Consider the following 19056-nt stretch of genomic DNA (forward strand, 5'->3'; position numbering starts at 1 on the left):
CATTCAGCTTTGACTGGCTCCTGGACAGCTATATGCCTTTTTTTTCTTCACTTTACTCAAAAGTACAGGGTTAAAAATATGTAGATAAATCTTTAATGCTTGAGGGTTTATTTTGCTGTTTACAAGGAATTTACAGAGATATTTTCCAGGAAAAAAATGTATTTGCAACTGTTGCAAAGGCAAAGCCTGTTTGTAATCTATGGTTTTGATCTTTTCTTCTACTTATAGCTTCTAAAAAGCTGAATGTTGAAATGTCTCTTTTTCCCCAGCCCCAATGCATTTTTTTTTGTATCCTTATTGGATTCTAAATCAAGAGACCAAGGCCAAAACTTCTATCTGCCTTTATATATAGGTTACCTGTATTGCCTAAACTTCAAAACCCCCAACATTGTCCTCATTAAAGGATACTTCTTACAAACTGAGCATTTTTGCCATGTTTTTCCTGTCCAGAGCATAGTATTCTTGCCTCTGGTTTGATACTTCATGGACAACATGAAGATGGGAATACTTGAAATTGATTTGAAAAAAGAGAAATTTTCTTCCTTAGCCAACAGGGAGCTGTCAAGCCAGTATGAACCTGGTAATGACCAGCAGTCAGTACAGCAGGAGCAGGTGTGGTCTGGTCTGGTGGCACCGACTGGCCCATGAACCAAGAGGTTACTCTGTCCTAAAACACTGTGTGAGATCTCTCCCAATGGGAAAATTAATTGTCTTTGTGGTTAGCAGGGCACACGATGAAGCTGCACATTAAATTTAAAATTGCCAGGCTATTGAAAACCAAAGCAGTAGGAGTTGTAGCTTGAAAACAAGCTGTTATGTCCTTCCATATGCAGAAAAAGTAGTTTTTCACTGAAAGAACATATTGGAGAAAAATGCCATGATTGATAATCTGGATTTAAATTTAAGACTAAAATCCTCAGTAGAAAAGTATAGCATCTTCTTCATTAATAACTTGACTTCAACAATAAGTTGTTTCTGCAACTGGTTTAGGACAAGTTAGTCAGTATATCTCACCAGAAGAATCATTAACCTCCTAGTGAAACTAATTTCATAATATTTAGACTGAGAAAAACTATTCTATTGATTAATATAAGTTTATATCCATGCTACTTGCTGAAGAACAGGATTTAGGTACTTTAGATGCCTCTGAAAAAGTCACAGTAATACTAATTAGTGTGGCTGGTGTTTGCTGTATACCTAAAAGCATTTATAAAAAATATTTAGGATATCTAAGAGAGATGAGTTGAGTATCCACTTCCAGATACCTGCCTGAAAATCTTCAAAAGTAGGTTCTTTTTATAAAAAATTTACTGTAGAATACACCTGTTTGTGCTTTTCTGCATCTATAATATCAGTGACACCAAGGTGGTGGGATTTTCACTGAAATGGAGGTTTTGTGTTCAAAGACAAGCAATATAGAAATGCACCAAAGTCTCACAACATAAATAAAAAAGCAAACTGGTCTATATGTGGGACTTTATTATAACCAGTGGCAAAGCTGCCATTCACTGCAGAGACAGAAAATTTCATTCATGGACTACAGTTTGTAGAAAAGTTCTGAAGTGGAGGAGCTCAGGTCTCAGCCTTTAAATGCAGTCCTTGCTCCCATTAAAACAAATTTCTGATTAAGACCCTTTCTATTCATATGCATCTCCTGTTAGTTTTTGCTAGAGTTCTGGGTATGTCTCAAAGACTCAAAACAGACTGCTTAATTATTAGTTGGTGATGCATAATAGAATTTTGGGAACAGGACTGAAAATGTCACACAGACAGTAAATATGTTCATATTTTGAAGTTTGGAAGTAGGCAGCAGTTGCCTTCACTGTAATGAAAATATCTACACACTTCTTTTATTGCTAGCAAGATTATTTTAATAATTATAGAGATTTAGGTCCCTATGAGGGTGAAAGAAGTCTTCAAATAGACCTCCACAATTCTGTGCCGTGACTAGTTACAGTCTAAACATTTTAAGATTTGACAGAACATTTTGCAGCATTAACACAGAGTTTTGACAATGCTAATCTTGGGAAAAGCATTGAATGGAGAACATTTCTTTAGCAGCATCTGATATTTCTAAAATACATGTTATATATGTGAAAAAAAGCTCTGCTGGACAGATTTTGTGTTGATGTTACAGTTTGTGTACAAACCAGTCTATTAGTTTGCTAAGATTTTGAAAACTGCATGCGCATGAATTCATCTGTATACATGCATGCTCCTTCAAAACACCAAAAGGCTGGGGTTTAGAAGTATCTTCTTGTGTTTTTAACAAGTATCTATGCTATATAAAGTATAGAATTTCAGAATTAAAACTGGAATAATAATTCATATTATTATTCCATAATTCAGCTATCAAAGGATGGTTAAAAAGTTTTCAACTGTTAAACTTGACAGTTTTCTAGAGATATTTATTTACAGGTAAGAGATAAAAAATTCAAAATCCAGAGGGAAAAGAAAGCACAGCAGCATAGAAGCTAACTTCTGGTGCCCATGAAACTGAGACACCGAAGCAGCAGACTACAGGCAGTGCTGCTATGTAAACTGCTAGCAGATATCCTTCCAGCTATGCCTAGTTAGAATTAAGCATTGCAAGACATATATATGCCATTGAACTAGAGGAATTTTCCCTCACAAACATAAAATTGTGTCAGAATTTCAGTAAGCAGATGAACACATCAACAGATGAAGTCTTGTTCAGCTCTGCAGCCAGTAACTGAAACAACCGCTAGTGGTATATGCTGAGCTGATTTTTAGAAGTATATTCAAACACACTTCGTACCTCCAACTTTTTTATATATAAAATAGCCCAACTTTATAGAATTTTTTGAGGAAACCGACCAGACAACTGTAAGGTTCCTCTAACTCCTTCAGAAGTTAAACAAATGGACAAAGTCAGCCGTCCCGCTCCCTCCACTGCAGAGAAGTGGAGTGGAGATGATGATTTGGTCAATGAAGTTACTCGACGCGGCTCGGTAGATCACCCGGCCGAGGTCACATCTGAATAAACGCTGGGGGAAGAACGAGCGGGGCTGTGGGGAACCAGCTCCGCTTCGTGCTGGGCAGGGCGATGAACCGCGAAGAGCTGCGCCCGGAGCGCCCCGCTGCCCCCGGGGCCGGGGGTCCTGCGGGCGGGAGTGGACAGCGCTGCGCCCACCTTTCCGCTCAGCCGCGGGGCGGGGATGAAAAAGTTTCCCGGGGGATGTGAGGCCCCCCGCCCCACGCGCCGGGCTGCCATTGGCCGAGCCGTCTGCCGGAGCCCGGAGCCACAAAAGGCGTTGCTAAGTGGGTATTTATTTTTTCCCCCTCTTTTTATTTTTTTCCCTGCCCCCCCCCCCTTTTTTTTTTATTTGCCTCCCCCCGCTCCTTCACTACTTCTTCGGTGCACTCGCGCCGTTCCCGGCGCCGCCGCCGCTGCTCCCGCTACGCCCCGCTCCGCTCCCCGCGGGAGGCAGCGCGGGTCGGGCGCGGAGCCGTCCCGCGCCGGTCATGGCCTAGCGGCGGCGGCCGGGCCACAAGATGAGTTTCCCGGCGGAGGACGGCGTGGGCAGCCTCTGCCACAAGGCGCTGCAGATCATCTCGGAGCTCTGCCTGGGCGGGCAGGTGGAGCGGGAGAAGTGCGCCGGCATCTTCCCCCTGGAGAGCGCCCGGCAGGGCATCGGCGGCACAGGTACGGACCGACACCGCCCCGCCGGCGGCTCGTCCTGCCGCCGCCGCGGGGCGGACAGCGGGGCGTGGGCGGCCGGAGAGCGCAACTTTTTCCTTTGCTTTCCCTGCGTGCGGAGGGGGCGGAGGGGGGGGGCCAGGCACGCAGTCCGCTTTAAAATCCGCTCCCTCTCGCAGCCCGCCGAGGCTGCCGGGGAGCGCTGAGGGGAGCTCCGGGACCGCCAGGGCGGGGACCAGCGCTGCGGGGCAAACTTGGAGACAGCGGGCGAGGGTGCGGGCTTGGCGCCGGGGAGCACGGACGGGTGCCGAGGGGACAGAAATCGCCTCCGGAGACGGCGCCGTACCCCCGCAGCTCGCTCGTTTGCCATCTGCGGCTTCGCTTCGGCAAGGTTTTCCCCACGACGGGAATTCGTCTGTACGGAAAGCTCGCCCGAGCTGCTGCTGCGTGTGTGTGCGGGGCCGTGCGGGCAGGGAGAGGGGCAGAGGCTGCGTCCGATGCTCTTCTCACGGGTGGGCAGGGGTTCCGAGCGCGCCACGCGTGGTCTGCAGCCGCTCGCCCTCTCTTGTCCTCCGCCGGCCCTCTGCCTTTGGCGTGTGGCGCTGGGGCCCGTGCAACAGGCTGGGGAGGGGAGGTGGCAGGGAGGGCAGTCTCCCCTTTCTGAGCGGATTTGAGTATTTTGCATCCTTTCCGCTCATCCCTGGGGGAGGCGGGAGAGCCGTCTGACAGGTAGTGGGAGCCTGTGGGGTCAGGGCAGAATTTCGGTCCGGCCCATGACACTTATCCGGGAAAATTTGGGTAGGGTGGAAGGAGAAAATCCAGGTTAATTTAAACATTCCAAATTCAGAAAAATGGTCATATTGAAACTAAGGTTTTGAGTCCTAATAGCCGTGTCTTTGGTCTCGGATATATAGATTTTCTGCACTTTTTGGAATCGACACTTCCCTTTTACATTATCCTGTGTGGTGCTCTCTGGACACCTTGCTTTTACTTGGCACTTATATTTAGGGCAGGGCTTGAAAATTGGTCGAAGTTCTGTGCTTAATTTCTGCTAGAAGGGATTGATAACCTCTACTGTCTGTCCATAAATGCAAATGAGCAGCTTGCTTTATGGCCAGCAAATGCCAAGTGTAACAGTGCAAATTAAATAAATTAACACTGGTTCATGTAAAGCAGCAGGTTCTCAGTGTGTGCCCCAGCTGTACTGTCGCTGCCACTGCAGCTGATGGGCTTTTGTTGCTTTATTTTCTTTGAATATCCACAGATTTTAGCACAAATCTCGGGTTATTTGTAGTATCTCAGATCAAAATCACTGCTGTCTGACCCTGCACTACTCAGCCCAGCCCAACTCAACTGCCAGGGCAGGGCAGCAAGGTGAGGAGGGGCGAGAGGGCTGCAGCCTTTCCCCCAGCATGGATCAGGAATATTCTGATCATGCTCTGTGTTAATCTTCACGGTCTGAATGGTAGAAGGTTGAATGAAAATATCATTACCCTATGGAGCCTGGAAAATTTGGCTCTGCGAATTTGGTGTATAAACAGATGAGATGTGAATGGCACAAAACATTCCATGAGGTAAACCTAGATTTGCTGTTTAGAAACTTGGTTCGATTTTGCATTGTATATAATAAGAAGAGATTCTTTTTCAACATTTCTTGAAAGTCAATCATCTTCTTGGGTTTCCATTTGTAAACCCTAACTACCTTACAGTTGTTGGAGTAGGGAAAAAAGTATAGTTAACAGACCAGGAGCTGGAACCACTAGGTACCACATCACAGTTAAATTCCTGAATCTCACTTTTTCCCCCCTTAAAAGGAAACCAATATTAGATGATGGGTGTCAACTTTATTAAGAACCACAGTATATTGAGTATTATCTCAGTAACAACACTGCTAATGAACATATATTAATACTCTGTCTCCAGAGAAGGAACAAACACACTGTCATTGTTGATAATTGACAATATTTTAATATGTAAACACTTGGGTAGACAAGATATAAATAAAACTTGCAACAATTTTATGAGCAGAAATACCCTAAATAAAGTTTAAGCTGAGAGAAGTGATGTCATTGAAAGGTGAGCCATGCTATATATCCTCTTCAAATACACATGGAATTCCTTGTCTTCTCTATGGATAAAGCTAATGTTTTCCAGAGCATTGAACTATGATAGATCCTCCTCAATAAAAGCTGAAACATTAAGTTCCTTCAGTTTTTCTCATCGCAAAAAGATACCTAAAAGTGTCACAAAGGTAGAATAGGCAAAAATCACTAATGAGATGTCACTAAAGAAGTCTAAATGGTACCAAGCCTGACAGAGCTCAAGAAGCATTTGGACAATGCTTCCAGGCACATGGTGTGATTCTTGGGGATGGTCCTGTGCAGGGCCAAGGGTTGGACTAGGTGGTCCTTGTGGGTCCCTTCCAACTCAGAATATTCTATGATTCAGTAAACCATAAGGAAACACATGTTTGGAAAGGAAAGAACAGTACAAGCAAATAAGAGAGTGGATGGTAAAAAGGAAAGCAGACCATTTCTATTTAATACAAAGATAAAAACATGTTCTGGAAGTTGAAAATACTGTGAAGTGCAACTAGAACTGCATTGGTATGATTATGTTAGTGAGTGTGGTGATAGCTTTCTGTTCAGCTAGACCACGAAAAGCAGCCAAGCTTCTCAGAGGAATCAGCTGCTTGAGGCAGAAGATGCATCACCCAATCACAGGCTTGAAGCAAAATGTTGACAATATTGACCCCATGACCCAAGAAGTTTCAGAGGGAAGCAGAGATCCTGAGCAGTGATTTTTTTTTTGATAGCATATATGCCTAGATGAGAGAAAGAAGCATTAAAATGATAACACAAACAAACAAAAGAGGAAGCCAGAGACACAATCAGAAGGAAAAAAATGGTGAGTATGGCTCTGGGAAGGCAGAGTATAACAAAATGAAGCAACAAAGCAGAAAGGGGAGATATTCAGGTTTCCTGCCTGAGGAACAGTTTGGTTTACATTAAAGAAATGACTGATTATTCAACATTTTTCCCCTCAGTGTCATCACCAACATCTTAGGACCCTCAATTATTGCTCACTACTGGGGTCAAGAAAGGGTTATCATTTTTAGTGTAATGAACAATCAATCTACAGAACTCATAACTAATATTCTTCATGAGACAGAAAATTTTGTAAATTTCTAAGAACTTAAGTGAATATAGACATCTGCTGTTATATTTTCTTCCCTGGTAGTTACAAGAACTATTAATTCGCTCATCTCAGGGGAATGCTCAAGTGAAAAGATTAGGAAGCTATTTAGGTTTATGGTACCTTTGTATGATTGGATGACTGTGAGCTTTCTTCTGGAAGTTATAGCATTTTTGGCAGAATGCTCAATTAGATGTGCAGCTGTTCCGTTTTTATTTTACACCTCCAGTCATTTAGACAAAATAATTAAGATGTCAATTATAAGAGTTAAGGAGGAAAATAAATGGAGACTGGATGAGCAGGATTTCACATAATAAAATTTATCTCTAAACTTAGTAAATTAATAATTTTCTGTAACTGTCCCAAACTCATATATGCAGTGTGCTTATACTGGTATCTAGGCTTAGGTTATCTCATTAATAAAGGACTCTAATTATTTTTTTCCAGCTTAGCATCCCTCCTCATTTTCAAAGGAACCAAGCACATCAAAGGTCCCAGTTGTGAGCATTTCTGAAGATTAAGCCAATTGCATACAGCATAATAAGAGGAGTTTGGACATTCTGCTCTAGGGACACATGTTTAAAATTCATTTTATGTCCTCTGAAAGTGGTGGGTACTTTGTGCTCTTTGCCTTTTTTTAGGCCTGCTGGTCATGCAAAACTACTCTCTCATAATCAGTTCCCATGGGTGGCCAATGTTTATTACAGGGCTGGAAACCCAGCTCTTTTATAAACACTGAGGGCATATTTTAGCCCACTAGAGTGGGTAGTGAATATCTTGAGAGTGATGTTCACTCTTGACCCTTTGCTTGTCAGACTATTGATTTTTGAAAGTTGACCATGCAAAGAGCATCAGCTTCTAGGGAATCATTTGTTATTCATGTAAATATTCTACAGATAGTTATTCTGTTAACATAACAGTTTAACCTACCAAGTTTTTAACCCTACCCCTGACTGATAGTTTGCTATAAAAGTACAGATGGAGTAAGAAAGCACTGGACCCAGTCTGTAATAGAGACTCTTCCACGAAGAGCAATGCCTTTTGTCCTCCTGCTGAAGCTGGCATGTGCCTCCTGTTGGCTGTCAGAAGCTCTTCTGACAGCTCTTAACCTGCTGGATAGCAGCTGATGCTTTACATTCAGTCTTGGGTCCTTTGCACACGCTGTGCTTATGCACACAATGTGTGCACATCCACAAACAGTGTGAGCTGTGGACACGCTTGCACTGCCTGGATGTATTTAGGGGAGGGGGGAAAACAGGTTTACCCCACAGAGTGCTTGTAAATTCTTCTCAACTGTGCCAAAGTAGGCACAGAGGGGACAAAAAATGGCTTGGAAAAAGGTGAAGGCTACTGTGATCAGTGTAGGAATGTCATACAAGTGAGGAGCATTTTTCTTTATGATAAAGTAAGTGTTGTGTGAAACAAGTGAGCATTCTGTTACAGAAAAATGAAACAGTGTCCCTGCTACAGGGGAATGTGAGAATATCAAATAACAAACATTTTAACAGTTAATAGACCAGCCAAATTATTTACCATACAGTTCATCACCTGGTTAGGTCAATGTTACTATCAGAGAAATAAGGCTTGGTGGGGAAAAAAGTACAGGGTTACTGAAAAATGTAACTTACAAAATCAGTGTTAACAAGCTGTGAAAACCAGAAATGCATCTAATTCAGCAGCATAAAGGCAAAACAGAGGGGAAACATACTGCCGAGACCAGATTTATTTACAGCAAATGTGAAGGCAGTCACAACAATGCAGATAGCAGTGATACACAGTAAAAGCAAGAGGTTTACAAAACAATCTTCCTCCATACACATTTCTTAAAGAAATACAGGGGGGGAATACAAAAAGATTTATACTGTCTGGAGGATATATCTGTAAAGATGATGAAGAGACATAGTGTTTTCCTGGGTCCTGTCATATGTGTGAGATGCTTGTTATATAATGCTGGGTAAGAATAAACATAGCCATGACAATTCAAAAATGACACTTCAGCTGCATGAACCTCCTCACAGCTTATGGTATGCTTGTGGTGAACAGCAGTCCAGTGAGCTTATGATGTGTTCTAATTTACTTGTCTTGTCTGAAAGATGATAATGAGGGCTTTGTGTAGACACAGAGATCCTCAAAAGTCTGACACTTGCACAGGACCAAGCCTAAGGCTGGGGTTTTTTTCATGGGTGGGTGTGGGTCTAGCAGAAAGTCCCTCCAGTTGAGATTGAGAGTCAACAATATGAAAAGTATGTAGGCCAGAAAAAGCCTTGAGAATGAGGACCAATAATTTACACACACAGCCAGGCAAAAGTGAGAACCATCATCTCTAATATAGCTGAGATAAATTGATTTTGACAAGAGATTAATAATTCTGTGTGCTCTGATCATGTAGTAAATCACAATGATCCCTGAATTCATAAAAAGCTATCATAGGTTTCTGCTAGCATTAAGAAGTGATCTACCAGCCAGAACACGGTGGTGGCTGTGTGGAACAAATTCAGACACCAGAATGAGTTAACAGGGAAGGAACACACTGACTGTAAGGCCAGAGTAAAAGTTTGAAGATCTTCTAAGGATGCTTCTCCATGAGAACAGCAGAGGAAGTCACACCTACTCTTTTAAATGAAAGGCTTTTTTTGCCATTTGATATCTAAATCAGGTATTTTGACAGACTCAGATTGAGGGAGAAAATGCAACTCTGCACCTGCCACTTTCTGAGGCATGCCAGAGCATCATGTCCCCATTTGAAAGGATTTGGATGAAACAGAGGTAATTGCGGAAGATTTGCTAATGCAGAGTAAAAATTATTACCAGCAAGTTTTTATATGCTTAAAATTTTCCCAAGGAAAACCAAACAGCAGAAATGATAGGTGGAACGAACTACTTAATGTACATGGGGATAGGGGAAATTTATTGGCCCCAGGCCTTTTTATAATTTATAAAGGCCCTGCTTCCCTTCAAATCCTAGAAAACCAGAGACATTAATTTATCTGATTGAGCCAACTCCTGGTTATTACATACACAAGAGTTCCTTTATTATGGAAGGGGTGAAGTTCCTTATGGCTCAATGAACAAGATAAAAAATTCAAAGTTAAAGAAAAATATGTTTGAACACAAGTTACAGACATTGCACTTTAAATATTTAAGAGAACCAAGATTAAATATAAACAAAGAAATGGCCCAGAAGAGACTAGGACCCTCTCTTTCCCCAAGTGTTCCTTTCACCCCTGCTCCTTTTCTGGGAAAAATCCATTCTCTTTACATTGACATCAGATTGCCTGACCCTCATACAGCTGGGTGTCTACATCACAGCACTGTGTGTTGTTTCTGTCTCCAGTCAAGTTCATGGATTTGTGGAGTATGTTTTTCCAAGTTCAGCCTCATGCGGCATATATTGTGTAAAATGTAAGTGACCTTAATTTGGTTTTGAAATGGAAGTCTGCCAATGTTCATATTTGCAAATGGATCCATGGGCAGAATTTTTCTGAGGCAAGTTTCAAATAAAAAAATTTTGGAATCCATAGCACTGAACCCAATGCTCGAGACATTTCCAAGCATCCAGAAAAGAAAAATAAAAAGCAAAACATAGGGATGTTCCTGAAGTACCTGCCTGACACAAGAGACTGGGTCTCAAGTAGACTTTATAGTAGAAATGTATCAGAGGATATTTATAAAAATGCAGAGAATTTTTGAAGCTTCTCAATAGACATGCCTTTCTTAAGAGAAATATAGAAATTAGAAATATAAAATTGTCTAAAATTCCATATTTTGAAAGAGTAGTTTTAAATAGAAAACCATGAGGAAACATGACACTTTCAGTTATTAAATTTTTATCAAGACTAGAAAGATGACATTTAGGACAGACATCAGTAAAGGGAGTTCATCAGGAATGAAATGAAGACATTGGAAGATCTCCCACTGACCATAATGAGTAGGTATTAGAAAAAAAATCTTCTTGACATTCCTGAGTATATCAAGCATGAGAACAAGAATGGGAAATGCATAATTCTGTAATGTTTCTGACTTTTCAGAGGAATGTCCTGTGCAAATCTAAATCATAGCAGACAAGCTGCAATTACTTATTCAGAAAGAGTTGTTCAAGATGGTTTTTGTTTTCTTTTGGACCAGAGACCAGTAAGAACATTATTCACAATGTTGACAATTAATACTGTTTCAGCAGTGTCTGTATCTCCTTTTGTCCTTAAAAACTTGGGCACTCTTTCAATTTGTCCCCAGTTCTATATTTGTAAATAATACTTATGTATGTGAAGTGCAACCCTAGTCTGATGACAAATCCATCCTTCAGTACACATTTTTCTTGCCCACCAGGACTCTTTGGCAGAGATGTGAAGAAGCTCCAAGTCTGCAGAACTTTCTCTCAATGTTTTACATTCTTCAACCAAACTTCCTTTTAAAACTTAACATAAGATATATATCCAGCATAACACACAAAGGGTTTGTGTGCTCTTAGATTATTTCAGTCTTCAGATAGCAACAAATATCTTGCAATCACTCAGTTGAGTGGCTGACAGAAGGAAGGACATGAAACAATATGCTTTTTATGTCAATTTTTATTTTATGCCATAGTGATTGCTTCTTAACAGTTATGGCAATAAATGTAATTAAGTAGTTTTTCGTAAATAACTATTTGGTCAACTTCCTTGCATATCAAATATTTCCTGTATTTGTTGCACTATGAAATTCAATATCTGAGGTTCTTTAATTCATTAATAAAATAGCAAAATTTGAGACTACAACTGTTTATAGAATTAGGTCCTTATCTCTGCTTGTGAGACTTTAGATGTTTCATATGATTGTTTTACAGATATAAAACATACCTCTTCTGTAAAGATTAAGTGAGCTTTTTCAACTTTGAAGTAGTTTAATGGAAACACAGAAAAACTGCTTAGAGAAAGTTGAAGTACAGGAGTAGGTGTTGAAGGGAGACAACAAGTTATTTGAAGGCTTGAAAAATGTCTTGCAGTGAAAAAATTAAATTAGAAATGCTTTGATGCAATGTTTTTCAGCTGATAGTATCTATTCATCAAATTGAAGCTCTGCTGGAAGGGATCAATTTTCGTATTTCTGGTTTTGAAATGTTTCCAGCAGCTTCAAAGATGTTAAAACATCCTCCTTCAACATTTTCCAAATGGAAAAAAAACCCTACAATTTTCAGTTCTAAAAGTCTTCCTCTCAAAATATAACCTAATTTTGCCAACCGTCCCTAAACTGAGTAGAAAATATTCTAAATCACCCAAAATTTAATTTATTTTTCTTTTCTTTTCTTTTCTTTTCTTTTCTTTTCTTTTCTTTTCTTTTCTTTTCTTTTCTTTTCTTTTCTTTTCTTTTCTTTTCTTTTCTTTCTCTTCCTTTCCTTTCCTTTCCTTTCCTTTCCTTTCCTTTCCTTTCCTTTCCTTTCCTTTCCTTTCCTTTCCTTTCCTTTCCTTTCCTTTCCTTTCCTTTCCTTTCCTTTCCTTTCCTTTCCTTTCCTTTCCTTTCCTTTCCTTTCCTTTCCTTTCCTTTCCTTTCCTTTCCTTTTTTTTTATTTTTCATTTCTTTTTACTCTTAGTTTCTATTTATTTCTAGCAGACCACCAATATTTTCAAGAGTTCTACTTTTTGTCACACTTTGAGAACAGAAAAAAATTTGGCCAGGCTGCCTGACAATTTTTTCTGGTTCAATCTATCAAAGAAGGTTCTTCAGTGAGGCCTGCCTCTGGCTGAATATATTAAATTTGCTTTTGACTGTGTATTGGATTTGCCTGGCCAGGTTTTGGTAGCAGGAGGGGGTTTTCTGTGAGCAGCTGCTGGAAGCTTCCCCCATTTCCAACAGAGCCAAGGCCAGCTGGCATAAGGATTGCCTAGGTGAAGCCCCTCAGACACAGGGGTTGCAGGAAAACATTTTTGAAGGGAAAAAAAATCTGCTGCACATCAGCAGCTGGAAGAGGGGAATCAGAATATGTGAGGAACAACTCTGCAGACACCAAGGTCTGTGAAGAAGGGAAAGAGAAGCCCCAGGTGTGAGTTGCCTCCCACTGCTGGTCTTCACCTCTGCAGCCCAGGAGCATCCCAAACCCAAAGCAGGTGAATTCCCAAAGGAGGCAGTGACCCTGTGAGGAGCCCACCCTTTAGAAGGCTCCTGGCAGGATCTGTGGACCTGTGGAGACAGGATCCCTCACTGGAGCAGGTTTCCTGGCAACACTTATGACCCTGTAGTGGGCTGGTGCTGGAGCAGTCTGCTCCCAGTGGAAGGGACCCTGGAGCAGTGCATGAGAAGGACTCCCACTGGAATTCATGCAGGATTGTCTCATGTGGCAGGAACCACACACTGGAGGAAAGCAGCAGAGAAAGGGTGTGAGAAGTCTTGAAGAGGATGGAGCAGCAGAGGCAATGTGTGATGAACTGATGCAGCCTCATTTTGCCCATCCCTCCGTGCTGCTGGAGGGGGGAGGTAGAGAAAGCAGGACTGAAATTGAGTCCCAGAAGAAGCGAGGAGTGGGGGAAAGTGTTTTATGGTTTGATTAGTCACCATTGATTTGATTGGTAACAAATTTATTTCCCCAAGTTATGTCTGTTTTGCCCATGACAGTAATTGCTGAGTGATCTTTCCCTTGGGAAGGATCTTGACCCACAAGCTTTTTGTTATATTTTTTCCGATGTCCATCTGACGAGGGTTCTGACAGAGCAGCTTTGGTGGACCTCCGGCATATGTCAGTCAACACACTACAGACCATTCTCTGGCACTGAGGTCATGAAAGAGCCTCTCTCCTTCCTATTAATGTCTGTCATCTGGTGAAATAGATGGGCCATACCCAAACCACTCATCAAGAATGATCATTTTCCTATTCTAATTCCTGTCCATGGCTAGGAATTGACTGGGAGGGTATGATCTCCAGACCACATTTTCTATATTTTTTTGCTTTTTTCATGCATTTTCGTGAGGAGTAGTCTGTAAGTTCAGTGTTTGTTACTGAGAGATGCACCTGGATATTATATATTAATAAAGAAAATTTTCCCAAATTTTCATCTTCAGCTTTCTATCATAATTCTGCTTCATCTTTCTATCGTCAATTCTCATATGGGCTGGTAAGGTACATACTGTTTCATGGAGCTTATCCATACCTTTTTGCTCATGTACAAATCTATAAAAATATACTCAAACCCTCTTTTCACTTTTCCAGTGATCCAGTTTAGTATGCTGTAGCCTGGAGTTATGGATACAAAGTATTAGGTGTTAAACTGTCAAAACTTGTTGTAACAAAGAGCAGCATCTGTTACTTGAAGGATATTTAAGCAGGGTTTAGTGAATAATTTCAAGGCATATAAAAGACTCTTTTGAAAAGAAAAGGAAGTTTTTTGTTATAAGATTACAGGATACTGGAAAAATCAAATGGAAGCATGTCACATAGAATAAAACTCCTACTTAAGGCTCAACTGGTAGTCCTGGTGGTCTACCATCTCCTAAAATAAAAGTGTGTCCACGGAATTTTGTTGGTATGAAATCTGTTTTCCTATCTTTGGCCAGGCTATTAGATATTCTAAGCAGTTTTGGCAACAAAAGTCAAATACAGGGCAGCAGGAGTAGCTCAGTGTACAGCATGATCTCTGTACAGCTCAGGGCATTTCACTATGTTCTCTGAAGCCAGCTGCATTTTCACAGCAGAATCTTAGATACTGATATATCTGTGCTATCTTGGTCTAACAAAGTCTTGGTCCAGAGCTGAGGATTTAATCACAGAAATCTCTTATTTATGGTAGACTTTATCTTGTTCCTATTTATGCTTAAATGCTAGGTTTTAAAAATGTTTCTGAAGCAGTTGGTATGGAGTCAGAAATCTGGCAAATCTTTATGAAATTTGTGCATCAGCCTAGCAGTTTAGATCTGATCTGTCTTCACGTGTACTGAGAGAAAATGTTGACTGTGACTTAACTTTACATTGACATGTTCTTGATATTCTAAATATATGTTCTAAAGAACGAAGCATCAACAACCTCTGACTGAAATTAAAGTTCATGTTTCCAGGAGCTGTGTCCTCCACCTGAAGCCAGTAAGTAAAGGGAAGTCTACAGTATCCATAAGGAGATGGCTGTCTATATAGGTACTTGTTTTCAAAATTGGAGATCTATATTTGTGAACAGAATTCTCATGTGTTTGCTTCTCAGTGAGGATATTTGTTGTTTGATTATAATAATTTTGCTTTAGCAAAGTAGGTCAATATTTCTTTCACCTACTGATCTCAAAGTCCTTAGCCAACAATAGCTGGGAGTTTTTGGGATTGTTTCCTTCCTTCCTGAGAAGGGAACTTCCTGAGAAGGATGTCTGAGTATGTGGTGAGTATGTGGCCAGTATACTGGCCCTTGGTCTGAACAATTAAAGGAGTGTTTGTGAAGCAGATACTAGAAAATAATAACATCTTAAAGGTACAGGCTTAGATATCAAAGAAAAAAAATAAAAAGAAAAAACACACAACCTTAAAAGCTCTACACAAACATAATTATAAAAATGTTCTATCTCCTTGCCTTTGTCATTTTTAATTTTTTTTTTCCTCTGCATGTTTGTCTGTCATGATGATTTTTGTTTCTAATTCCTTGCAGACGTTTCAGTCAGTCTCTTAGCAGTTGTCGTCAGCTTCTGTGGGCTCGCTTTGCTGGTGGTCTCGCTTTTTGTCTTTTGGAAGCTGTGTTGGCCCTGCTGGAGGAGCAAACCTCTCACTTCCAGTGCCAGTAATGTCCCACAGAGCAACTCCAGTGCTCCTACAGAGGTTTTGGAGAACAGCGAGAAAAAGGAAGTTAAAGAGAATGGGAAAGCTACGACCAAGGTACTTGAAGCCGCACTGAAAATCAGCCACACTTCACCTGATATACCAGCAGAGGTCCAGAACGCGCTGAAAGAGCACCTGATCAGACATGCTCGGATGCAGAGACAGATCACCGAGCCCACGTCCTCATCAAGGTAAGTGAGAGGCACTCACACTCCTGGCACCTTTCCCAGGAACAAGTAGAGCAGGAACATTGATGAAAATTTCCAAGATCCTGGATTATTCACAGGTTTCTTAGCAGTTATGGGTGAAACATCAGTCATGTGAATGTGAAGCTACAGTGTTCTTTGGACAGAATATTCTGAAACATTTAGTGTACCTTCAGTTACATAATCATTTTAACATATGAAAGTGAAATCTACATCTTCTACTACTTTGTAAAGATAGATGTTGCTACTTTAAGCATTTCCCTTTTGGGTTTTGATTACAGGAAAACATATTTCAGTGTTTTTTTTATAGAACTGCAAATCTAGATTTTCACAGAGATATTTTTTATAGATATATCAGTTGGTTTTGCAGATGAAAGTTTCCCTCTCAACCAAATAAATGATAGATTCATTGTTGATGGCACATTTCCTTAAGACACAGTTTGCTGATTATGAAGGAATTAAAATTCCAGCATAAAAATACAGATCCTTGTGGACTGATCTTAAAGCTGTATAGATTCCATATAGGTCTATAAATAAATGACAAGCACACAGCATTCCTTAGTGTTTTCTCTAATATTAAAGTGGAGGACACAAACTTTAATTTTGCATTAGGTGCCACTTTATATTGAAAAGCAGTAAAGACATTCAGGGATCTATAGATTCTAATGGGATTTTCTTCAAACACTGTCAGCAAATGTAATGCATGGAAACAAACAATGAACTGCAAAGATGAAATCCTGGAATGAAAAGGGGATTGTTTTATAAGCAAATATTGGGAAAAATTAAGGCTAAAAGAGGCACCTGAAATATTGCATAATGCCATAGGTTACAGTACAGATACTGTGTAGGAAGTAGCTTTATTCTCAAAATGCCGTTTGCTAAGGAAACATATGCTGTCAAAAGAAAAAAAAAATAAGTCCAAACCAGCCAAATGAAAAAACCCACTAAACCCAAAGAAACAAACAAAAAGGCTCACAGTCACAATAATTAGAGGCAAAAGGAGAAGACACATGCTTTACACTGAGTGGGCACATACTTTGCCAGCCTCCTGGGAGCCCTAAAGACAATGTTTTGCCAGCTCAGTGCACTCGTTGTGGCAGTAAGTGCTCAAGTGCTTTTCTCAGCTATTCCAACCTCGCAGAACAGCCAACAGGAAGCCACGGGAAGCTCCCAAAATGAGAGCACTCCAACCAGAGGAGGTCTGACTTACTTTAGCAGCCAAAGCATCTCCTGAATTATGAGACTGTCCAGCTGGCCTTAAGCCACATTACCCTGGCTATGCCTGGCTCCTGCTACTGTATCCATCTGCTCAGAACAGGAGCACAGCCTCCAAACCACGCTGAGGAACATTCCCACAACACTCTGATAATTCTGAGCTTGCAACTGTTACACTAAACACAGAGGACCAAAAACTGGTAGTTTAGCCCATTACCCAGCTTACTGCTGCCTAAAAGGATATTAACTGAAAGAGTCTTAATCCATCAAATCCAAGTATTCACACTGTCTGACCTCCTGAATAGACAGAAGAAATAGCTAGTTAGCAAATGAACTTGAATAGTCCCAGTGGTACTATAGGGAAAGAACGAAGTTCCAGGGATATGGTCCGGATCTACTTCACACAGTGAAAATATTCTTACAGGTGTCTAATGTGATTTGAACTGGGATCTAAATGAATACAAAATATTTGTAAAGCCAAGGATAGTTTTACAAAAGTAAAACTTCCTATCAATACCAGTCTTTCTGCAACCTTGTAAGGGAGTTTCTTTTCATCTTCTTCAGATTATCAGGGTTAAATCTCCTCTGAAAGGGACAGTTCCTGTGCTTTAAGTGATTGTCCCACCACAGCCAATCAGTAGCAATCAGTAGGTGTTTGGAAACATCACCTTTTAGATTTTGGTGAAAAATTCTGCATCCTTTTACAAAATATGTTTAGAATGACATGTGCCTTAAAAATGACCCAGAAGTGGTGATCCTTCTGTTTGTAACCGCATTTTATCTAAACCCTGCCTGCCTTAAGGGAGTCCTAACTTAACAGCCCATATTAATTTCTTCTGCCAAGTGTATCACATATGAGAATAAGGCTGGACATTTAGACCAGGTTTCTGAATTATTCCTTATTGTGTATTAAGCCCAGCTGGCAACAATGTACCAGCAAAATAACTGAAACCTGAGTCTGGTGTCCTTGACTGGGGGACTCTAAACAAATCGGAGCTGAAGGCAGAAGCAGAGATCGCATCTTCTCTTGCTCCATCCCCAATGCAGCACTGCTTTGCTGTCCTCAGGAGTCCTGAGGGATTCAGATGCACCTTCTCCCAAATGTATTCCATTGACAAAGGATCTGAGAGAATTGTTTGCTATCTGGATTATCTCCTGTGCACTGATCTCACCTGAGCTGGGGCAAATTAAGGCATTGTAACCAGTTCTGTGAAGGTTTCATGCAACCATCAGCTCTTAATATAATAAATGAAATCATATTAATTCATTATAATCAAAGCAGGAGGATTTTAACAGGTCATTCAGAACAACAATCAAATGTGCCTGATCACATTTTTTAGACTGTGCATTTAACACAGAGACATGTTAGTGTGAGGAAATTATGCATTTCTGTTTAGTTATAACTACATATTTTTCATAGTCCTTGATAATATGAGAAAAGTTGTTTGTTAAAAGCTCTTTAGTCCTTGATACCAACTAACTAGTACACTACAGCAGAAGAACTGCAGCAGTGGTGCTCATTTGCAAATAATTTTGCTATATGTTATTGACAACCACTGTTTCCCATACTTTGGGATAGTATTTTGCTATCACAATAAATACAGTTTATTGCTTCTATGAAAATCCATTCTTCAAACATTTACCTGTATTTTCCAAGAGCATGCTTCTTGCTCATTAGCATCAGCTGGAGAGGAACGTGTTGAGCCAGTCAATTCCCAGGAGGCACAAAGGTAAAAGTGAGGTGCTTGGGTTTGTTAAGGTTAAAGAAAAACAAACATACCTGTTTGCAAGGAGAAGAGGGAAGCTTTTGTTCTAAGTACCACCAGGGATCATGAATTTTTCTAGATTTGGACAAAAAGATTGTTCTAATACCATCTAAGAAAGCTAGACCCGAGTCACCGCTCATAAATCTCAAGTCATGTCATAAATCAGCATCCCATTCCTCTCTTTTATTACAGATGTGGCAGGCTTAGTGAGTCAGAAATCAGCTTCATAGTGTCATTAGGGCCATGAAAATACAG

The 19056-nt window shown here is 40.6% G+C and overlaps 1 protein-coding gene across 1 annotated transcript in view; it reads left to right on the forward strand.

Annotated features, from left to right (window-relative positions):
• Nucleotides 1–3230: 3230 nt before the first annotated feature.
• Nucleotides 3231–19056, forward strand: part of SYT10 (synaptotagmin 10) — a 35850-nt gene continuing 20024 nt past the window's right edge. Inside the window, exons 1-2 of the mRNA XM_056482585.1 lie at nt 3231–3667; nt 15448–15805. Of these exons, the coding sequence (XP_056338560.1) occupies nt 3517–3667; nt 15448–15805 (509 nt within the window). The 5' untranslated portion in view covers nt 3231–3516. The remainder of the gene's footprint in view (nt 3668–15447; nt 15806–19056) is intronic.

Source organism: Oenanthe melanoleuca, chromosome 1A (assembly GCF_029582105.1).
Source record: "Oenanthe melanoleuca isolate GR-GAL-2019-014 chromosome 1A, OMel1.0, whole genome shotgun sequence".
NCBI classification, from domain to species: Eukaryota; Metazoa; Chordata; class Aves; order Passeriformes; family Muscicapidae; genus Oenanthe; species Oenanthe melanoleuca.